Here is a 23,535-nt window from a genome sequence, read left to right on the forward strand (position 1 = left end):
CTTGGATTCATGTCGCATTACATTCATCCCCCACCATCTGGCCTGGGCTTGCGAAATCCTACCAACTGTCCTGGCTGGAGACAATTCACACCTCTTTAACCTGGGGTTACCCCTACCTTTGGATCTGTAAAAATTTACAAATGCTCAAATTCTAAGCATTGTCTGGCATCTTTGACTTTGTCTATATATATGTTTCTGGAGCCTACCTCTCCATTCACCTGAGGAAGTAGCAGTGCTCCGAAAGCTCGTGTTTGAAACAAACCTGTTGGACTTTAACCTGGTGTTGTCAGACTTCTTACTGTGCTCACCCCAGTCCAATGCCAGCATCTCCACATCATATATTTCAAACGTTAGTTTACTTACCGATAAAGGAATTGAGCAATGTTAAATATTTCCAATCACAGGTTGAGAAATGTCCCACAGATTCGAAATACAGATTTTACCAGTTTGAATGGGACAACCCGATTTGTTTAAAGTTGTTTCACATAAAGTTATACTTTTCAGGAACAGAGCTACAACTCAAAGTGAAGACCGAGTGAGTCACATTTCTTTCAGCCAATTGCTGACTTGCTGTATGGTAACAGTGGCTCACCCACCTGTCTCTCGTAGGTCACTGGCCTTAGTCCTGGCCATTCGAGCCTTGCTGCTGTCTCTGGTGTGTGGGTCGTCGTTGTTGGTGAACAGCATGATGCGTTTGTGACTCAGTTTGAGTCTGACATCACTGAAGAGATTGGAACAGACCCACAGGGCATCACTCAGTGAACCGTCCGCACTGTGGCCGATCTTCTCCTTGAAGGACTTGTTCCCCTTCTCACCCTCGTACTGGTCCAGCTCCAGTACCCGCTTAGCACCTGTGCCCAGACAGATGGAGTCAGGTTAGAACATCAACCTATTCAGCTAGGCCTTTTCTCATTAGAACGGAGAAGGATGAGGGGCGACTTGACAGAGGTTTATAAGATGTTCAGGGGAATAGATAGAGTAGACAGTCAGAGACGTTTTCCCCGGGTGGAACACACCATTACAAGGGGACATAAATTTAAGATAAATGGTGGAAGATATAGGGGGGATGTCAGAGGTAGGTTCTTTACCCAGAGAGTAGTGGGGGCATGGAATGCACTGCCTGTGGAAGTAGTTGAGTTGGGAACGTTAGGGACCTTCAAACGGCTATTGGATAGGTACATGGATTAGGGTAGAATAATGGAGTGTAGATTAATTTCTTCTTAAGGGCAGCACGGTAGCATTGTGGATAGCACAATTGCTTCACAGCTCCAGGGTCCCAAGTTCGATTCCGGCTTGGGTCACTGTCTGTGCAGAGTCTGCACGTTCTCCCCGTGTGTGCGTGGGTTTCCTCCGGGTGCTCCGGTTTCCTCCCACAGTCCAAAGATGTGCAGGTTGGTGGATTGGCCATGATAAATTGCCCTTCGTGTCCAAAATTCTATGATTAACCTAAGCACAACATTGTGGGCCGAAGGGCCTGTTCTGTGCTGTATTTCTCTCTCTCTCTCACAAATGGCCTGTCCTCTTTCACAGATACAAGATGATGACCTCATTGGGAGAGAGGTTTCCAGGAACATACTCCTTACACTTTCCAACCAGGAACCAGAGGGTGGGAACCACCAGCTCCCCCAAACCCCCCCCACCCCAACCCCCCCCAACTCCCAACCCCAATCACCCCCAACTCCCCCAATCCCCTCCCCGCCAACTCCAATCCCACCCCAATCCCCCACCCCAACCCCAACTCCCCCCAATCCCCAACCCAACCCCAACTCCCCCCACCGCAACTCCCCCAACTCCCCAGCCCCCTGCCCCAACCCCAGGCAGCAGCGGTGGGAGCTGCCAGTAACACACCTATCAGAGGTCCAGGCTCAGCAAGGGACCCAGGCCTCAGGCGAGTGAAGGTACGATGGAAGTCACAGGAGAGGAGAGGTCGCAAGAGAGTTGGTGGGGGAGGGGGGGGGGGGGGGGGGCTGGGGGGGGAGGGGGGGGGGAAGTGGGGGGCAGGGGAGGGGAAGTGGGGGGGGCAGGGGAGGGGAAGTGGGGGGGGCAGGGGTGCCAGGGTACCACCTTGCCCAGAGCCTGATCACCCAGTGGCCCCCGATGGCCTGGAAGAACCCCCCTCTCCCATGTAGGTGCTGTTACACCTTGTCCACGCTGGTGAGGGCTAAATGTAGCCATGGCGAGGTCTCCCAGGCCCAGATGTTCGTTCTCGAGGCCGGGGAGAATCTGGTGCACACACGTTTAAATCAGCCCAAAGGCTGATTACATTTAAAAATGTAAATCGGGATCTTGCCCAGTGAGGCGTTCCGAATGCCGCTAATCTCGGGAGAGCTAACAACCTCGTCGTGTCACCAAGCCGGGAGCGATGTGGCTGTTCGATCGCCCCCATTGAACCTTACAGTCCATAAGGAGGCCATTCTATCCATCGTGCCGGTTTCCTGCTCTGCAAAACACTGATCCAGTGAGGAGAGGGTGGGGAAATGTGAACACTGCATTTATATAGAATTTACAGTGCAGAAGGAGGCAATTCGGCCCATCGAGTCTGCACCGGCTCTTGGAAAGAGCACCCTACCCAAGGTTAACACCTCCACCCTATCCCCATAACCCAGTAACCCCACCCAACACTAAGGGCAATTTTGGACACTAAGGGCAATTTATCATGGCCAATCCACCTAACCTGCACATCTTTGGACTATGGGAGGAAACCGGAGCACCCGGAGGAAACCCACGCACACATGGGGAGGATGTGCAGACTCCGCACAGACAGTGACCCAAGCCAGAATCGAACCTGGGACCCTGGAGCTGTGAAGCAATTGTGCTATCCACCATGCTACTGTGCTGCCTTTCACAATCCCAGATATTCCAAATCACTTTCCAGCCAATGAAATGCTTCTGGAGTGCCTGCACAGAATCCTGGCCAATAGTTGCTTCTCAACCAACATCAGTAAATCAGATTGTCGGGTTATTCAGCTTTGCTGCTGTGTATCCAACATCACAAATCACACAGAGCAAAGTCCCAGCTGTGAATGTTGGAGGGAGACATTCCACATCGAGTTTAAACAGTCACCGGGTCCGGGAGATAAACTTGCCTGGCGTGTCCAAGTCATGCAGGACATAAACATGTTTGAAGTCCACAGAGTTCTGGTGTTTCTCAGTCCCGAAGAACGCGACAGCCAGAAGATCCCGGTCGCTGCTGATAATCTTACTGGTGTAGACCTTGTGAACACACTGAAAGCAGAAAGTGTCCAATCAGTCAGCAGCAGCAGCAGCAGTGGTCACAGCTTCATCAACCAACCAAACCACATTCAGTCTAAACCCACCACCTACACATTCACTCCCGCCACCACCAACACACAGTGGCAGCCGTCTCCAAGACGAACTACACCAACTCACTAAAGCTCCTTCGACAGCACTTTCCAAGCCCATGACCGCTACCATCTAGAAGGAGGAGGGCAGCAGTTACCTAGGAACCCAACCTCCTGGAGGTTCCCCTCCAGCCATCCCAACTTGGAAACGTATCGGCCATTCCTGCACTGTCGCTGGGCCAAAGGCCTGGAACTCCCTCCGTTAACAGCACAGTGGGCGTGCTGACACCTCAGCAGTTGCAAAAGGCAGCTCACCACCACCTTCTGAAGGGCAATAGGGATGGGTAACAAACCCTGGCCTTGCCAATGAGCCCATATGCCATGAAGGAGGAAATAAATCTCACAGCTTTCCCACGCCATTGGTCAGGCTAAGAAACCTGCTGTTTTATAAGAGCAGGAACTCTCGATCGTGTCTGTCGCTAATTCAGAGTCTTCTGGTTTCAAGCCCAATGTTGTTGTTCACTGTCCTCTCATCAACTGGAAGCTGACGAATTAGGTCTTGAGATCAACAGCTGATTCCAAATCCCAGCTCTTTCCCAAGGCCATCACGGAATAACTTTTTTCCCTTTATTTTCAGATTGTTTTAACTTTGTTACAGGTGTACAGATGAGAGCTAAATACTCATCTCGATATATCCACCTAATTTTATACCCCGAATACCGAAACAAATTCATCCTCCATGTAATATGGAGACTGTTAATGTAAACGGGTCAAACTGTAATTGTCAAAGGTGGTATATTGAGGAATTGAACAAACGAATGTGATACAAGATGGGATAATTAGTTGGGATAATGTAGAGGATAGACCCGGGTATAGGAGCCGAAGAGTAGGGTAATGAGTTTATCAGGGAATGAACAAAGGAACTGAGCAAAGCATGGCCAGGAAGGGGGGAGGGGCGGTTCAAGGACCAGATCCTCGTGCAGAGGGTGATGGAAAGAATGCTGGGTAAAAGAGGGCCCCAGGGTTGAGGAATGCGAAGTGAGCCAATCAGGATATGTGGCCAGGTCAGGAAGTGTATAGGGATGACCTATGGGAATCTTGCATTCCTTACTGTTGCCTTATTTGGTCGTATGTATGTGAAACTTGATGCAACGTGAATGTATCTGTACAGCTTTGTGCTTTTTGCTCTCTCTCACTGTTGAAGATTCAGGAGACAGTGGTTGTGTCCTGTGCTTTTAATAGAGTGAGTCACCCCAGCTAGCTGGTTAAAATAAACAATAATTGATACCTGCAAATCCGTCTCAAATTTTATTGAGACCAGACTGAGAGCAAAAGAATCAGGATTGTCACTAAAGTGCTCTAGATTTGCACTCCTAGTTCGACAGGCTGAACTGCAGAGAAACCCTTAGGGCGGGGGCCGGATTTTTCATTCCCATTTTCTGGAGCGGGATTGGGGATTCCCACGGCAGTTCCAAATTGCAATTTATACAGGCAGCGTTTCCTGTTCTGATCATCTCCATCTCCCCGCCAATGAGGTAACGGCATTTGCCTATAATTATCAGGTCTTTGTGTCTGATCGTACCCCCCCCCCCCCCCCCCCCCCCTCAGGTTGTTCATTCACCTGGGTGTGAGGGCACACTGACATGAATCAGGTCACCCACGACACGAACCGGGTGAGCAGAGCGCGATGCAGGTGTGCAGGTGAATTCTGGACCACAGAGGGAATGCTCCGTGACACGGGAGGGCAGCACCACAGAGGGAATGCTCCGTGACACGGGAGGGCAGCACTTGTGCCGGGTGGAAGGTGGGGTTAAAGTTTCTGATGAAATGCCATCAGCTGGTGTATTAAGTCCACACCCAGTCTCCATGGAGACTGTCTGATCCTTCCAGTATTTCATGTTTTTATTTCTGGGAGTTTGAACTTCATTTAGATTTTGTCTGAAGGCGTACCCATTTCCCCCTGGTGAATCAGTATTAATTGGCTTCACTCATTAGATATCTTTCTTTAGTTCCTGACCACTTTTTCAACGGTAAATTGTCTTCACAGTCTTTTGTAAAAACAACGGTACAAGTTCAAAAACTTTTTTTTGAGGCAAATATGACTTTTAAATGTTTTTAACACAGTAAGAAGTCTTACAACACCAGGTTAAAGTCCAACAGGTTTCTTTCAAATCACTAGCTTTCGGAGCCCTGCTCCTTCCTCAGGTGTTTTTCAAGAAGGACTCTGTGTATGTTTGTGTCTGTCTGTGTGTGTGTGTGTGTGTATGTGTATGTATGCGTGTATGTATGTATGAGTGTGTCTAGGTGTGTGCGCCTGTCCATCTGTATGTGTGTGAGTGTCTGACTGCGTGTGTCATAGAATTTATAGTGCAGAGGGAGGCCATTCAGCCCATCGAGTCTGCACCAGCCCTTGGAAAGAGCACCCTATCTAAGTTCACACCGCCACCCTATACCCATAACACAGTAACGCCATCTAACCTTTTTGGACACTTTAGATTTAGCATGGCCAATCAACTAACGTGCACGTCTTTAGACTGCGGGAGGAAACCGGAGCACCCGGAAGAAACCCATGCAGACACGAGGAGAACGTGAAGACTCCGCACAGACAGTGTCCCAAGCCGGGAATCGAAACCTGGGACCCTGGAGTTGTGAAGCAATTGTGCTAACCACTGTGCTACCGTGCTACCCTGTCTGTGCATTTGTGTGTGTTTGTGCATATGTCTGTGTGTGTGTGTGTGTGTGTGAGAACAAAGAACAAAGAAAAGTACAGAACAGGACTGTTCCAGGCCCTTCGGCCCTCCAAGCCTGTGCCGACCATGCTGCCCGTCTAAACTAAAATCTTCTACACTTCCGGGGTTTGTATCCCTCTATTCCCATCCTATTCATGTCGCGCATCAACCTCCGTCGTTCCAGTGAGATCAAACCGAGTTTATTCAACCGCTCCTCATAGCTAATGCCCTCCATACCAGGCAACATCCTGGTAAATCTCTTCTGCACCCTCTCTAAAGCCTCCACATCCTTCTGGTAGTGTGGATACCAGAATTGAACACTATACTCCAAGTGTGGCCTAACTAAGGTTCTATACAGCTGCAACATGACTTGCCAATTCTTATACTCAATGCCCCGGCCAATGAAGGCAAGCATGCCGTATGCCTTCTTGACTACCTTCTCCACCTGTGTTGCTCCTTTCAGTGACCTGTGGACCTGTACACCTAGATCTCTCTGACTTTCAATACTCTTGGGGGTTCTACCATTCACTGTATATTCCCTACCTGCATTAGACCTTCCAAAATGCATTACCTCACATTTGTCCGGATTAAACTCCATCTGCCATCTCTCCGCCCAAGTCTCGAAACAATCTAAATCCTGCTGTATCCTCCGACAGTCCTCATCACTATCCACAATTCCACCAACCTTTGTGTCGTCTGCAAACTTACTAATCAGACCAGTTACATTTTCCTCCAAATCAATATACTACGAACAGCAAAGGCCCCAGCACTGATCCCTTCGGAACACCACTAGTCACAGCCCTCCAATTAGAAAACCACCCTTCCATTGCTACTCTCTGCCTTCTATGACCTAGCCAGTTCTGTATCCACCTTGCCATCTCACCTCTGATCCTGTGTGACTTCACCTTTTGTACCAGTCTACCACGAGGGGCCTTGTCCAAGGCCTTACTGAAGACAACATCCACTGCCCTACCTGCATCAATCACCTTTGTGACCTCTTCGAAAAACTCTACCAAGTTAGTGAGGCACGACCTCCCCTCACAAAATCGTGCTGCCTCCCGCTAATACATCCATTTGCTTCCAAATGGTAGTAGATACTGTCTCGAAGAATTCTCTTCGAGAATTTCCCTACCACTGACGTAAGGCTCACCGGCCTGAAGTTCCCTGGATTATCCTTGCTACACTTCTTAAACAAAGGAACAACATTGGCTATTCTCCAGTCCTCTGGGACATCACCTGAATTGAAATTGAATTGAAATTGCTTATTGTCACGAGTAGGCTTCAATGAAGTTACTGTGAAAAGTCCCTAGTCGCCACATTCCGGCGCCTGTCTGGGGAGGCTGGTACGGGAATCGAACCGTGCTGCTGGCCTGCTTGGTCTGCTTTAAAAGCCAGCGATTTAGCTGAGTGAGCTAAACCAGCCCCTGTGTTTGTGTTTGTTAGCGCATCACTGCCCATCAAGTCTTTGCCAATATATGAGAGTCCTGATTAAATCCCATTAGTGAGTTGCAAGCCTTCAGTGTGGACACTTTGACTGTGGACTGCTCCAGATTTACTGAATTTAGTTCATTATCTTATCGTGAGTGAGTTTGAACTCTCAGCCTCTGGGTCACTGGTCCCGTCACTGCCAGAGCTGTACAGTTACTGCCCGTATGGGCACAGTGCCCTGTCACTGGTCTCCTCTTACCTGAATAGTCATGTCAAATGCTGAAATGTCTTCATCATTCATTTCAAACATGGCTTCCGAGGCATCAATGAGGAAGACTAAGCTGTCCCTTCCTACGTATCGAACGTCCTCTGAAACACAAATTAACATGTCACAACCCTAATTCATGGAAAAGTGAGGAAGGTGATAAGATTGAGAAACTGCATTATTCTCCAACCACCACACCCTCTCTGTATTACGAGGGATAAAGGTGTTTGCAACAACTGGGCACCACGGAGGTGGGTGTAATACATTCTCTTTGGTTGAAAGGTCTAAAGGCGCGATCTGCGTCCGCGTTACGCCCACAAGGCGGAGTGGCCGGGAGATGTCACTCCCGGGATGTACCCAGCTCGCCACCCCTCGCGAGATCTAACTCAATCTCGCAAGACGTGGTGGAATCACTATTTCGCAAAGCTGCATATTAGAGTGAGACAGCTAGTCTCACTCCTGTAAGCACTCCCCTGATCTACCCAAGGTGAGGGATCAAACCCCTTCGACTTGGGACACCTTGGGAGACGCTGTTGAGGAGGTCTCCCTTCGGCATCGGAGGTTGCAGCTGTTTGCCCTCAGGGCAGACTGGCAGCCTGGTACTGCCACCTGGGTGCCAGGCAGTCACCACCCAGGTTGCACTGTCAGAATACCAGGCTGGCATTTTTCCCACGGAGTGGATCGGACCCAGGAGTGCCCTGCACATGGGGTGTGGGAAGGACCCCCTTATAGGTGAATTGGGCTTTGGGAGGGGGGTGTTAGGAGGGTTGAGAGATCGCGACGCCATTTTTAAATGACATCCTGATTTCTTCCTGCACTAAGGAGTTCCGGCGAGCAGAGCCCCTCAGTGCGGGAAAAGGGACTATGTGCGGCCGTAGCAGGGATTGCAGAGTGAGGGGAAAGGTTGGGGAAAGGTTGGGGGGGTGGCAGTAGCGGAGCTGCTCTCGCAGGCAGTCAGCAGTGATATCGGCTGAGTGGTTTCCTGTGCTGTAACAGCTCTGTAACATCGTTCTATATAGTGTCTTTCACAACTTCAGGATCTCCCATCTGGCTTTACAGCAACCCCCCCCCCCAACCCCCACCTCCCTCTTCACAATACTGCCACAGAATCCTTTACATCCACCTCGAGCTGCACCTCCAGGTGACAATTCATCCAACAATGTAATACTCGGTAAGTGTCAGCCTGGATGAGGAGCCCGAGTCCCGGATTGGGGCATAAACCCACCACTTTGTGACTTAAGAGACAAGCAGGCGACCCACAGAGCCAAGGGAAACCCAGCAAAGGGAATCCTTGCCCACACAGATTCTCTCTGCAGTTAGCTGTTCCGGTGGGCTATTCATTACCCACCTTGAAGGGGAGGGAGGGATTCCGAATCCTCGCCTGCCACGGGTCAGATAGCTCACCTGAGTGAGCACTCAGAAAATCTACCATTAACATCTGAAGGGTGATTTCTTTAGGCTTCACACAATAACAGAATTGTTACGGGGCAGAAGGAGGCCATTTGACCCACCGTGACCATAATAATGAATAAAAATCTCCTGTTTCTCAGCCCCGTGCTTCCTCTGGTCAGAGGAGGAGTCTCGGAAGGTATTGGAAGATGGCAGCACGGGCTGCCTGAGGCCAGGCGCCGCTGCAATTCAGTGCAATCAGTCAAGTTCTGTGGAGTTAGCCAGGGGAAGCATCCCTGTGCTGGTAAACCAGGAGATACCAGTGGGAACTCCTCACGTTCAAAACTACTCCCTTTCATATCACCTGATTTTCAATTCAATAAAAAAGTTTTTTTTTTGTAAATTTATTTAAATAAATTTAGAGTACCCAATCATTTTTCCAATTAAGGGGCAATTTAGCGTGGCCAATCCACCTAGCTTGCACGTTTTGGGTTGTGGGGGCGAAACCCACGCAGACACGGGGAGAATGTGCAAACTCCACACGGACAGTGACCCAGAGCCGGGATCGAACCTGGGACCTCAGCGCCGTGAGGCGGTTGTGCTAACCACTAGGCCACCGTGCTGCCCAATAAAAAAGTTGAGTGTTATTTTATTAAAATTGTTTAATCTGCCCCACTGGACTTTGAGTTCCTGTCAAATGGAAAACTGCGTCTCTTCTCAATGGGCAGAGTGTTTCTAGTGGCTGGATGTCATTATTGAGGTGGGATTTTGAGATTTTTCATCTCTGGACGATCTTGCCGCCGGTGACTGCTCGATGGAAGTGACTGACGGCTGATTAGTGTCAAATACCTGGGGCGGGATTCTCCGATCCTGGGGCTAAGTGTTGATGTCATCTGGCCCAGAGGGTCAGCGATCCTGCACCGCACAGGGGGCCAGCACAGCACTGGAGCGCTTCACGCTGCTCCAGCTATCAATATGGAAGCGAGCACGGCCGGCACGAGTTCGCGCATGCGCGTGGGTTGCCGACGCCATGCAGGCGCTGATGCAACATGGCGGAGACCTACAGGGGCCCAGCGCGAAGGAACATAAGCCCCCCCCCACCGGAATAGCACGCCCGCCAATCAATAGGCCCCGATCGTGGGCCAGGCCACCGTGCAGGCCTCCCCCGGAGTTGGATCCCCCTCTTCCCCACCAGGCAGCCACAACGCCGAGGTCCCACTGGGTAGGACCACACGAGAGCGACGCTGGCAGGACTCGGCCGAACTCGGCGGCCACTCGGCCCATCGCGCAGGGAGAATCACCGAGGGGGGGCTGGGTTGAGATGTCCCCGACCGGTGTCGCGGCGACGCCATTGCCACATAGTCTCCAGAGAATCGGCGAGCCAGCATCACGGGATTCACGCCCCCCTCCCCCCGGCGAGTCTCCGATCCGGCACGGGATCGGAGAATCTCGCCCGTGGTCGATTGGGGCCAGAGTCAGGTCAGCCATGATGTTATTGAATGGTGGAGTAAGGCTTGTAAGGCCCAGCCACCTATTCCTGCTCTGTTTTCTTCTGCTCCACAGGGAATGTTGGAGATGCTGTCTAACTAGCTGGGGCTCCAGGGAGAGGGAAGAAAGCACAAAATCAGTTGTCATGCTTTCCAGGGGTTGCAAGGGGATGATCATAACAGAGAGAGCACACATTACCCAAGAGGAAATCGCTGTGAAACACAGAGCTGCTCAGGCAGAACCACACTCTGGCTGATTAAGTCGGGTGCTCTTTCCAACGGCCGGTGCTGACTCGTTGGGGCCGGATGGTCTCCTTCTGCACTTTACGAATTCTATGAGTTGGCCAATTCATCTGGGTGAAGCACCGCTGAGTACTGCTTTGTCGCTGATGGCGGCTCGGATTTTAGGTCATGATCTGAATTATCACCAAGTGCAGAGCGTGTTGATACGGGCTCAATCACGGCCCCAGGTCGCTGTCCGTGTGGAGTTTGCACATTCTCCCTGTGTCTGCGTGGGTTTCCTCCCACGGACCAAAGACGTGCAGGTTAGGTGGTTTGGCCATGCTAAATTGCTCTTAGTATCCAAAAACGTTTAGGAGAGTTATTGAGTTATAGCGATAGGGTGGAAGTGAGGGCTTAAGTGGGTTGGTGCAGACTCGATGGGCCGAATGGCCTCCTACTGCACAGTATGTTCTATGTAAACCCAAAGATATGCAGGGTAGGTGGATTGGCCATGCTAAATTGCCCCTTAATAGGAAAAAAAGAATTGGGCACGTTAAATTTTTAAAAATAGGAGTAGGCCATTCGGCCCATCGAGCCTCCGCCACAATCCAATGAGCTGGAGCAGTCATCTTGTCTCCACTTTCCTGCCTCTATGACCCGAGATTCCTTTTTCTATCAACAACTTGTCCCATTCAGCCGTCAATGTTCCTATTCCTGACAGGTGAACGGCATAGAACATAGAACAGTACAGGCCCTACGGCCCTCGATGTTGCGCCGTCCTGTGAAACCCCTCTAAAGTCCCTCTACACTATTCCCTTATTGTCCATCTGCCTATCCAACTAATATGCCTTTAGTGTTGGCGAGTCCACTACTGTTGCAGGCAGGGCATTCCACGCCCTTACTACTCTCTGAGTAAAGAACCTACCTCTGACATCTGTCCTATATCTATCTCCCCTCAATTTAAAGCTATGTCCCCTTGTGCCAGACATCACCATCCGTGGAAAAAGGCTCTCACTGTCCACCCTATCTAATCCTCTGATCATCTTGTATGCCTCAATTAAGTCACCTCTTAACCTTCTTCTCTCTTAACGAAAACAGCCTCAGGTCCTTCAGCCTTCCCCATATGATCTTTCCTCCATACCAGGCAACATCCTTGTAAATCTCCTCTGTACCCTGTATCCGAGATGCCAAGAGAGAATATCAAACTAAGCTAGAGTCACAGACAGACTCTCGGCGGTTGTGGCAAGGACTAAACAACATAACGGGCTACAAAGCGAAGCCGAGCACTATCTCTGGCAGCAGCGCACCCCTCCCCGATGAACTCAATGCATTCTATGCTCGGTTCGAGCAGGTAACCAACAACCTGCTGTCGAGGGCCCCAGCAGCCCATAATTCACCCATACCCACCATCACAGTTTCCGAAGTCAGATCGGCCTTCCTGAAAGTGAACCCGCGGAAGGCGACGGGCCCGGACGGGATCCCTGGTCGTGCACTCAGAGCCTGCGCAGACCAGCTGACAGAGGTATTCACAGACATCTTTAACATGTCCCTACTCTACTCCGAGGTCCCCACCTGCTTCAAGAAGACCACCATCATACCGGTACCAAAGAAGAACCAGGCAACGTGCCTCAATGACTACCGCCCGGTGGCCCTGACGTCAGTTGTAATGAAGTGCTTCGAGAGGCTGATTATGAAGCGCATCACCTCCATACTCCCGGAACACCTTGACAAACTTCAATTCGCATACCGTCGCAACCGATTCACATCAGACGCCATTTCCCTGGCCCTACACTCATCCCTAGAGCATCTCGAAAACAAGGAATCCTACATCAGGCTCCTATTTATTGACTACAGCTCCGCCTTGAACACCATAATCCCAGCCAAGCTCATATCAAAGCTCCAAAGCCTAGGACTTGGCTCTCCACTCTGTAACTGGATCCTCGATTTTCGGACCAACAGACCACAGTCAGTAAGAATGAACACCAACACCTCCTCCACAATAGTCCTCAATACCGGTGCCCCGCAAGGCTGCATACTTAGCCCCCTACTCTACTCCCTGTAGACACACGACTGCGTGGCAAAACTTCGTTCCAACTCCATCTACAAATTTGCTGACCACACGACCATCGTGGGCCGGATCTCGAATAACAAAGAGTCAGAATACAGGAGGGAGATAGAGAACCTAGTGGAGTGGTGCAGCGACAACAATCTCTCCCTCAATGCCAGCAAAACTAAAGAGCTAGTCATTGACTTCAGGAAGCAAAGTACTGTACACACCCCTGTCAGCATCAACGGGGCCGAGGTGGAGATGGTTAGCAGTTTCAAATTCCTTGGAGTGCACATCACCAATAATCTGTCCTGGTCCACTCACATCGACGCTATCACCAAGAAAGCACAACAGCGCCGATACTTCCTCAGGAAACTAAGGAAATTCGGCATGTCCACATTAACCCTAACCAACTTTTACAGATGCACCATAGTACTGTTCTATATTCTAAATCATCCTATCTGGCTGCATCACAGCCTGGTATGGCAACTGCTCGGCCCAGGACCGCAAGGTACTTTAGAGAGTCGTGAACACCGCCCACTCCATCACATGAACCTGCCTCCCATCCATTGACTCTGTCTACACCTCCCATTGCCTGGGGAAAGCGGGCAGCATAATCAAGGATCCCTCCCACCCGGCTTACTCACTTTTCCAACTTCTTCCATCAGGCAGGAGACACAGAAGTCTGAGGACACGCAGGAACAGACTCAAAAACAGCTTCTTCCCCACCGTCACCAGACTCCTAAATGACCCTCTTATGGACTGCCCTCATTAACACTACACCTTGTATGCTTCATCCGATGCCAATGCTTATGTAGTTACATTATATATCTTGTGTTGCCCTATTATGTATTTTCTTGAATTTTGTCTAATTTCCCTTTTCTTCCCATGTACTTAATGATCTGTTGAGCTGCCTGCAGAAAAATACTTTTCACTGTACCTCGGTACGCGTGACAATAAACAAATCCAAATCCAATGCTTCCGCATCCTTCCTATAATGCGGCGACCAGAACTGCACGCAATACTCCAAATGTGGCCGCACCAGAGTTTTGTACAACTGCAACATGACCTCATGGCTCCGAAACTCAATTCCTCTACCAATAAAAGCTAAAACACCGTATGCCTTCTTAACAATCCTATTAACCTGGGTGGCAACTTTCAGGGATCTATGTACATGGACACCGAGATCTCTCTGCTCGTCCACACTACCAAGAATCTTACCATTAGCCCAGTACTGTCTTCCTGTTATTCCTTCCAAAATGAATCACCTCACACTTTTCTGCATTAAACTCCATTTGCCACCTGTCAGCCCAGCTCTCCAGCTTATCTATGTCCCTCTGTAACTTGCAACATCCTTCAGCACTATCCACAACTCCACCGACTTTAGTGTTATCTGCAAATTTACTCACCCATCCTTCAGGTCATAATTAAAAATGACAAACAGCAGCGGCCCCAAAACAGATCCTTGTGGTACACCACTAGTAACTGGACACCAGTCAGAACATTTCCCATCAACCACCACCCTTTGTCTTCTATCAGCTAGCCAAATTGTGATCCAAACTGCTAAATCACCCTGAATCCCATGCCTCTGTATTTTCTGCAATAGCCTACTGTGGGGAACCTTATCAAACACTTTACTGAAATCCATATACATCACATCAACTGCTTTACCCTCATCCAACTGTTTGGTCACCTTCTCAAAGAACTCAATGAGGTTTGTGAGGCACGACCTACCCTTCACAAAACCATGTTGACTATCTCAAATCAAATTATTCCTTTCCAGATGATTATAAACCTTTCCAAGACTTTTCCCACAACAGAAGTAAGGCTCACTGGTCTATAGTTACCAGGGTTATCTCTACTCCCCTTCTTGAACAAGGGGACAACATTTGCTATCCTCCAGTCTTCTGGCACTATTCCTGTCGACAAAGATGACTTAAAGATCAAAGCCAAAGGCTCAGCAATCTCCTCCCTAGCTTCCCAGAGAATCCTCGGATAAATCTCATCCGGCCCAGGGGACTTAGCTATTTTCACACTTTCCAGAATAGCTAACACCTCCTCCTCCTCATGAACCTCAAGCCCTTCTAGTCTAGTAGCCTGTATCTAAGTATTCTCCTCGACAACTTTGTCTTTTTCCTGTGTGAATATAGACGAAGAATACTCATTTAGCACCTCTCCTATCTCCTCAGACTCGACACACAACTTCCCACTACTGTCCTTGACTGGCATGTGGTACACTCCGGCTTCGGATGAGTTTATTCACTCTCACCCTACCGTCATTATCCTCGGCCTCCTCCTGATCGTCCTCATATTCATTCCGAAAGTGGGAATGCCAATCCGACATGTCTGCTGCGGAGGAAGTGCCAACTGCCCTGTCAGGTAAAAATACGAGACACCACATTAACAGACATTCCTGGATCACGGGATTAGCCCGGTGATGTGACATAGACAAGGGGAGCAGGTGGCAGAATGAATTCCCAGCAGAATAATTCAGTCACTCTTGACCCAATGATTTTTTTTAAAAGGACGCGATTAGTCATAAACTAACTGACTAATGGAGCAGAGTTGAGGGGCTGAATGGGGATGGAGGTGGGGGGGGGGGGGGGAGGGAGGGGGAAGGTGGTGGGGGGGAAGGGCTGAATGGGAATAAGGATAGAGGTGGTGGGGGTTGGAGTGGAGGGGGCAGTGGGAACGGGGTGGAGGTGGGGGGGTGGAGATGAGGGTGGAGGGGGAAGGTGGTGGGGAGAAGGGGGTGGGGACGGGCTGAATGGGGATGGGGTAGTGGTGGAGTGGGGTGGGGGTTGGAGTGGAGGGGGGTGGGGGTTGGAGTGGAGGGGGGTGGGGGTTGGAGTGGGGGAGGAAGCGGGGTGAGGGGGTGGGGGGATGAGCTGAATGGGGATGGGGTAGTGGTGGGGGTTGGAGTGGAGGGGTGGGGGTTGGGGTGGAGGGAGGGAAGGGGGTACAAGTGGTGGGGGTTGGAGTGGAGGGGTGGGGGGGGTGGAGGTGGGGAGAAGGGGTGGGGGGAAGGGGACGGGCTGAATGGGGATACAAGTGGTGGGGGTGGGTTTGGGGGGGTGGGAGGGGATGGGGGGGGTTGGGGTGGAGGGAGGGAGTTGGGGTGGAGGGAGGGGAGGGAGTTGGGGTGGAGGGAGGGAGGGAGGGGAGGAGGGAGGGGAGGGGAGGGGGTGGAGGGAGGGGTTGGGATGGAGGGTGGAGGTTGTGGTGGTGTGGGCAGAGATGCAGAGCTCTCCCGCACCAGCTGAAACTGTCCTCTGGACTCAGGGAGTGGTCCCTTTAAGAGGACACGCGTCACCCTGACTGACAGCGGGAGAGGAGCCATCAGCCAATCAGAGGTTGGACAGAGGGAAAACAGGCAGCCATTCAGACGAAAGGTGGGCGGTGCCGCTTGGAAACAGCCAAGGGAAGCGGTACGGGGAACCAATCAGCAGCGGGGTGGGCGGGCTTAAACGGCAGTCCGATTGACAGTCGCGGTAACCAATCAGAACCGGGGACAGCGGGCAATCGGATGCGCTGATAACGGCGCCGTGGGGTGTTTGCGCGGCACCGCGGACAGCACGCACGGGGCCGCGGGCAGCACGCACGGGGCCGCGGGCAGCACGCACGGGGCCGCGGGCAGCACGCACGGGGCCGCGGGCAGCACGCAGTTGGGTTCCCCTCCCGCCCGGATGGCAATGATGAGGAAATGCCGCCTCACGCACGGCGGCGGTTCCTGGTCAGCGGAGCGGCACAGCTCAGACTTCCGCTCCCAGAGTCTCGCGGCAACTGGCTCTGCGCAGGCGCACCGGCAGCACCCAGCCCATCTGGAAACCCCGCCCCTGGAAACCCCGCCCCCTGCAAACTCCACCACCTGGAAATCCTGACCCCAGTAACCCCGCCCCCTGGAAACCCCGCCCTCAGTAACCCCGCCCCCTGCAAACCCCACCCGCAGAGAAACCCTGCCCCCCCCCCCCCCCTGGAAGCCCTGCCCCCTGGAAACCCCGCCCCTGGAAGCCCCGCCCCCTGGGAGCCCTGCCCCCCTGCAAACCCCGCCCCTGGAAGCCCCGCCCCCTGGGAGCCCTGCCCCCCTGCAAACCCCACCCCTGGAAGCCCTGCCCCCTGGGAGCCCTGCCCCCTGGAAGCCCCCCCCCCCCACAGGCCCCGCCACAATCAGCCCGGTGGCACAGTGGTTAGCACTGCTGCCTCATAGCGTCAGGGTCCCAGGTTCGATTCCCCGCTGGGTCACTGTCTGTGTGGAGTCTGCATGTTCTCCCCGTGTCTATGTGGGTTTCCTCCGGGTGCTTCAGTTTCCTCCCACAGAGGGAGAGGGGCTCCCGCAAGCGCCAGACAAGGAACCCCCCCGACAGGCCGGATGGCGGAGGAGAAGGAGCGAGCGGAGGAGAAGCGGCAGCGGAGGAGAAGGAGCGAGCGGAGGAGAAGCGGCAGCGGAGGAGGAGCGAGCGGAGGCGGAGAGGCGACGCAGAGGAGCGGCGGCGACACCCCCAGCCCAACAGCGGCAGGTCCAACCCCTCTCCCTCCCCCCCCCCCCCACGCGGGCCAGGAGCGGTGCGGCAGCGGCGGGCCCTCTTCTCTCTCCCCCCCCCCCCCCCCACGCGGGCCGGGAGCAGTGCGGCAGCGGCGGGCCCTCTTTTCTCCCCCCCCCCCCAAACCAGCAGCGGGGACCCCCCCCAACCAGCAGCGGGGACCCCCCCCAACCAGCAGCGGGGACCCCCCCCCCAACCAGCAGCGGTGACCCCCCCCCAACCAGCAGCGGTGACCCCCCCCCAACCAGCAGCGGGACCCCCCCCCCAACCAGCAGCGGGGACCCCCCCAACCAGCAGCGGGGACACCCCCCCCCCCAACCAGCAGCGGGGACCCCCCCCAACCAGCAGCGGGGACCCCCCCCCCAACCAGCAGCAGGGACCCCCCCCAACCATCAGCGGGGACCCCCCCCCCCCAACCAGCAGCGGGGACCCCCCCCCAACCATCAGCGGGGACCCCCCCCCCCCCCAACCAGCAGCGGGGACCCCCCCCCCCAACCAGCAGCGGGGACCCCCCCCCCAACCAGCAGCGGGGACCCACCCCAACCAGCAGCGGGGACACCCCCCCCCCCCTTACCGGCAGCGACCACCGGCCCACTCGCCCCTCCCCCCCCCAACTGCAGTGACCACCACGTGACAAGGACAAAGAGACTCTCTCTCTCTCCTGGGTGAGTGGGGAGAGAAAACAAAAGAAAAAAAAGAGACTTATATTTCTGTTTTTAAAAAAAAAACCCCAAAAGAAAACTGGTAAAGAGAAAAGGGGTAAAATAAAGGGGTAAAGGAAAGAAGGGGGGAAATAAATTTTTATTTAAAAAAAAATATATATATATATATATATAATAATAAATAAAATAAAAATAGGGTGCGGAAAAGGGGGAAAAGAAGAACAAGGAGAGAAGAAAAGATGAAGGGGAAGGGGGAGAAAAAAATGCCAGAAGGGAGCCAAGAGAAAGGGGGCACCGGAAGTAGACGGGGCAAAGGGCAAACCAGCTTGGGCGAACGAGTCAACACGCGAAGCAGCGGGAAGGATGTATCGCCGCATCCAAAAGAGCTGGACGGGCGGGCAACCTCTCCCCTGGGGTTAGAGGGGGTCGTGAATTGGAAGGAAGCCTTTGCCGAGGTGGTAAGGGAGCAGCTGCAGGCAATCAAGGCAGAGTTAAAAGCAGACGCAGAGGCCGCAGCACAGGCAGCAGTGACCAGGGCCATGTCAGGGGTGCAGCAGGTTCTGACCAGATTGGAGGAGAAAGTGGATGCCCAAGGGAAGATACTGGAAGCCCAGGGGGCAACCATTAAAGAGCTGGAGAAGGCAGCGACTGACGTGAGCGACCGGGTCATGTCCCTGGAGAGGGAAATGGCGAAACTGAGTGCAACACAGGGGAGCCTGAAGGGCAGGGTAGACGATCAGGAGAACAGCTCGAGAAGGCAAAATATTAGGATAGTGGGCCTGCCAGAGGGGATCGAGGGTAGAAATCCCACAACATTCGTGGCTGCGATGCTGGGCTCCTTAGTGGGGCGGGAAACTTTTCCCACCCCACCGGAAATGGACAGAGCTCATCGGTCACTGCGCCCGAAGCCCAAGGTAGGGGAACAACCGAGAGCAGTCATAGCCAAACTGCACCGGTACCGGGATAGGGAGACAATCCTGCGCTGGGCCAAGGAGAATAGAGCCTGCGAATGGAACGGGCACGCCATCCGAATCTACGAGGATCTTGGAGCGGACATAGCTAAGAGACGGGCGGAGTTCAACAGAGCGAAAGCAGCTCTCTACAAGAACAAAGTACGTTTTGGTATGCTGTACCCAGCAAAACTCTGGGTCACATACCAAAACAAGGAATATTTCTTTACAGCCCCTGCCGAGGCGAATAGATTCGTCGAGGAGCACGGGCTGGAAAAACGCCATGGGAAGTAGGGACGAGGGGCCCATGGCAAGGAGAAACGTCATGCCGACGGGGGGGTGGGGAGGGGCGAGGCAAAGCCAGCCCCCTCCCCCCTGGCAGGAACACCCAGAACGAAAAACAACCCAATGCCCACGGGCCCGCTCCAGGTGGGAGGCCAGGCCCCGGCACGAGGGAACGGGAGTACTGGAGAGGGGAGAGGAGAAGCGGGACAGCAACCTCCGAGAGGGGAGCCACCGTGCTAGCAGGAAAGCTAGCGACGGGGGCGCGCAACAGAGCAGGGCCGCAGCGCACCCCCAACAGGGGGGAAGGCGCCAGGCAGGGGAGGGGGGGATCACCCATCAAAGGTGGGAGAGCAAATGGGGACAGGAATGGAGCAATGGAGGGGTATACAGGGGAGGGGGGAAAAGGGATAGAGCGGGGGGGGGGGGGGGCACTCGGGGGGCGAGAGACCAGGGAGGAGAAATGCAGGGACGAAGGGACAAAAGAGGCCAGAAAGGGAATAGGGCCACAAAGTGCCACGGACAAGGGCTCGAAACAGGGAACCGCTGCAAGCACCCACCCAGTACGGTCTGTGTGTGAAGGGGCCCCCCGGAGTGCAGGGGACTACCCGCGTGGCGGACACACAGTGGACGGCCATGGCGGGTGTCCCCGGGACAAGGGGGAACCCCGGAGCGCAGGGACCCGACCGCATGGGGAGAGCAGTGATAGTGGACATCCTGGACGGCCCCCTAACAAAGGGAAACCCCAGAGGGCAGGGGCGCGTCCACCGGACAAATATGGTTAACCCCACAGGAGCAAGGGGGCAGAAGCCCCCCACCAGAATAGTCACCTGGAACGTAAGGGGACTTACGGCCCAGTGAAGAGATCTAGAGTCCTCACCCACCTTAGAAACATGAGGGCCGACATAGTCTTCCTCCAAGAGACGCACCTGAGGGAGCAGGACCAACTGCGGGTAAGAAAGGGCTGGGTGGGACAAACCTATCATTCCTGCTATGGGGCAAGGGCCAGGGGGGTGGCGATCCTGATTGGCAAGAGGACAATGTTTAGGGCGACAAAGACGGTTACGGACCCAGGGGGACGGTATGTCATGGTCAGCGGGGCCCTGGATGGGGCGCCGGTAGTTCTAGTTAACGTGTACGCGCCCAACTGGGACGACACGAGCTTCATCCAAAAGACCATGGCAGAAATCCCGGACATAGCGACGCACCGACTAATCATGGGGGGGGACTTCAACTGTGTACAGGACCCAAAGACGGACAGATCAAACCCCAGAACGGGGAAAACCTCAAACATGGCAAGGGAACTCAGTCACTATATGGAGCAGATGGGAGCAGTGGACCCCTGGAGATTCGCCCACCCGGGGGAGAAAGAATTCTCTTTCTTCTCCCCAGTACACAATGTGTACACCAGAATTGACTTCTTTGTGGTGGGGAAAACGGTGCTTCCAGGGATAGACAAGGTGGAATATTCCGCAATTGTGATATCAGACCACGCCCCACACTACATGGACGTGCGGCTGGAGACGGGAAGGGCCCAGCGTCCCACATGGAGGCTGGACGGTGCCTTACTAGCTGACAAGGCCTTCAGCGAAAGGATAGCGCGGGCCATAGCGGAATACACGGAGAACAACCAAAACGGGGAGGTCTCATCCTCCACGTTCTGGGAAGCGCTTAAGGCCGTACTAAGAGGGGAAATCATTGCCTACAAAGCGCAAAGAGATAGGGAGGAAAGGGTGGCTAGGCAGAAGCTGGTTGACTCCATACTGGAGGTAGACCGTAAATACTCCGAGGCCCCAACCGTAGAGCTCCTGGCGGAGAGAAAAGAATTACAAAGGAACTTTGACCTGCTCTCCACCAGGAAAGCAGTACACCAACTCCGCCAGGCACGCGGGGCCCTGTACGAACACGGAGACAAAGCCAGCCGCCTGTTGGCACACCAGCTGAGAAAGCAGGCAGCCAGCAGGGAAATTGCGCAAATCAGAGGTACCAGAGGCACGTGGGAAACAGAACCAGAGAGGATTAACGAAACCTTCAAGGCCTTCTACCAAGAGCTGTACACCTCAGAGCCCCCAACGGGGAAGGCTGAGATGAACCGGTTTCTTGATGGACTGGACATACCAGTCGTGGGAGAGGGCAGAAAACGGGATCTGGAAGCACCACTAGCACTGGGAGAGATCATGGAGAGCATTAGCTCCATGCAGCCGGGGAAGGCGCCGGGACCGGACGGATTCCCGGCGGACTTCTACAAAAAATACGCGACAGCGCTGGCCCCGCACCTGCGGGAGATGTTCACAGACTCGCTAGCTAGGGGCACACTGCCACCCACGTTAGCACAGGCCTCAATCTCGCTGATACCTAAGAAAGACAAAGACCCAACGGAATGTGGGTCATACAGACCCATATCTCTGCTGAACGCAGACGCCAAAATCCTAGCCAAAAGGCTAGAAGACTGTGTACCTGAGGTGGTCACAGAGGACCAGACGGGCTTCGTCAAAGGTAGACAGCTTACCGCGAACATCAGGCGCCTGCTGAACGTGATAATGACCCCCTCCGGGGAGAGAACACAAGAGGTGATCGTCTCCCTGGACGTAGAAAAGGCCTTCGACAGAGTCGAATGGAAATACCTCATAGAGGTACTGGAGCGGTTCGGGCTTGGAACAGGGTTCACCGCTTGGGTAAAGCTCCTATACAACGCTCCCATGGCGAGTGTACGGACCAACAATACCAACTCCCAATACTTCCAGCTGCACAGGGGCACCAGACAAGGATGCCCACTGTCCCCGCTGCTGTTCGCACTAGCAATCGAACCGCTAGCAATCGCGCTCAGGGCAGCAAAAAATTGGAGGGGGATCCGAAGGGGAGGTAGAGAGCACAGAGTCTCACTCTATGCGGATGATCTGCTCCTCTATATCTCGGACCCACAAAGCAGCATGGACGGAATCATAGCGCTCCTGAAAGAGTTTGGAGCCTTCTCGGGCTACAAACTCAACATGAGCAAAAGTGAGATCTTCCCAGTACACCCGCAAGGGGGGGGGGGGGGGGGGGGGGCAGCACTAAAGGGCCTGCCGTTCAAACAAGCCCGAAATAAATTCCGCTACCTGGGGATCCAAATAGCCCATGACTGGAAAGGGATCCACAAATGGAACCTCACCAGCCTGACGGAGGAAGTTAAAAAGGACCTGCAAAGATGGAACACACTCCCGCTCTCCCTCGCGGGGAGAGTCCAGACGATCAAAATGAACGTACTGCCCAGGTTCCTTTTCCTGTTTAGATCCATTCCGATCTACATCCCCAAGGCCTTTTTCAAAGCGCTGACAAACATATCATGGCGTTCGTATGGGGGGGTAAAAATGCTAGGATCCCAAAGAAGGTCATACAAAAAACAAAATCCAGGGGGGGGCTAGCCCTCCCGAATCTACAATTCTACCACTGGGCGGCAACAGCCGAGCGAGTAAGGGGATGGATCCAGGAGCCAGAAGCCGAGTGGGTGTGTGCGGAGGAGGCCTCCTGCATGGGAACCTCCCTCCGGGCCCTCACCACGGCAGCACTCCCATCCCCACCCAAAAAACACTCCACCAGCCCAGTGGTGACGGCCACCCTCCAATCCTGGAACCAACTGCGGCAGCAATTTGGCCTGTACAAAATGTCGGACAAGGCTCCCATCTGCAACAACCATAGGTTCACACCAGCACTGACTGACGCCACCTTCAAAAGGTGGAGGCAGGACGGGGGGGACACTGACAGTCAAGGACCTATACACGGACGACAGGATCGCAACACTGGACGAACTGACAGAGAAATTTCAGCTAGCTGGGGGGAACGAGCTACGGTACCTGCAGCTCAAAAACTTCCTACGAAAGGAGACAAGGACATACCCACAACCGCCACGACGGACACTACTGGAAGACCTACTGGACGCAAGTATCCTACAGAAAGGGAACTGTAGTGACATGTATGACCGACTGGTAGATAGGGACGACACCGTACTGGACGCAACAAGAAGGAAATGGGAGGACGACCTGGGGATGGAGATAGGGTGGGGACTCTGGAGCGAAGCACTGCATAGGGTCAACTCCACCTCCACGTGCGCAAGGCTCAGCCTGACGCAACTAAAAGTGGTACATAGAGCCCACTTAACGAGAAACCGTATGAGTAGGTTCTTCCCGGAGGTGGAGGACAAATGTGAGCGGTGCCAGAGAGGCCCGGCCAACCACGCCCACATGTTCTGGTC

General features: G+C 53.5%; 1 protein-coding gene across 6 annotated transcripts in view; it reads right to left on the minus strand.

Annotated features, from left to right (window-relative positions):
- The window catches only part of xrcc6 (X-ray repair complementing defective repair in Chinese hamster cells 6), a 58,946-nt gene extending 42,267 nt beyond the window's left edge, over positions 1-16,679 (minus strand). Inside the window, exons 1-5 of one of the 6 annotated variants that reach the window (XM_038783703.1) lie at positions 16,589-16,679; positions 15,144-15,241; positions 7,719-7,828; positions 3,087-3,225; positions 597-851 (exon numbers count right to left, since the gene is read on the minus strand). In XM_038783703.1, coding sequence (XP_038639631.1) covers positions 597-851; positions 3,087-3,225; positions 7,719-7,828; positions 15,144-15,213 — 574 coding nt within the window. In that variant the 5' untranslated portion in view covers positions 15,214-15,241; positions 16,589-16,679. Of the gene's footprint in view, positions 1-596; positions 852-3,086; positions 3,226-7,718; positions 7,829-15,143; positions 15,448-16,125; positions 16,344-16,365; positions 16,385-16,584 lie in introns of those variants that run through there. The other 5 variants (XM_038783704.1, XM_038783706.1, XM_038783705.1 and 2 more) reach the window with 5 other exon arrangements.
- Between the last annotated feature and the right edge of the window lie 6,856 nt (positions 16,680-23,535).

The sequence above is a fragment of the Scyliorhinus canicula genome, chromosome 23, assembly GCF_902713615.1.
Source record: "Scyliorhinus canicula chromosome 23, sScyCan1.1, whole genome shotgun sequence".
Taxonomy (NCBI): domain Eukaryota; kingdom Metazoa; phylum Chordata; class Chondrichthyes; order Carcharhiniformes; family Scyliorhinidae; genus Scyliorhinus; species Scyliorhinus canicula.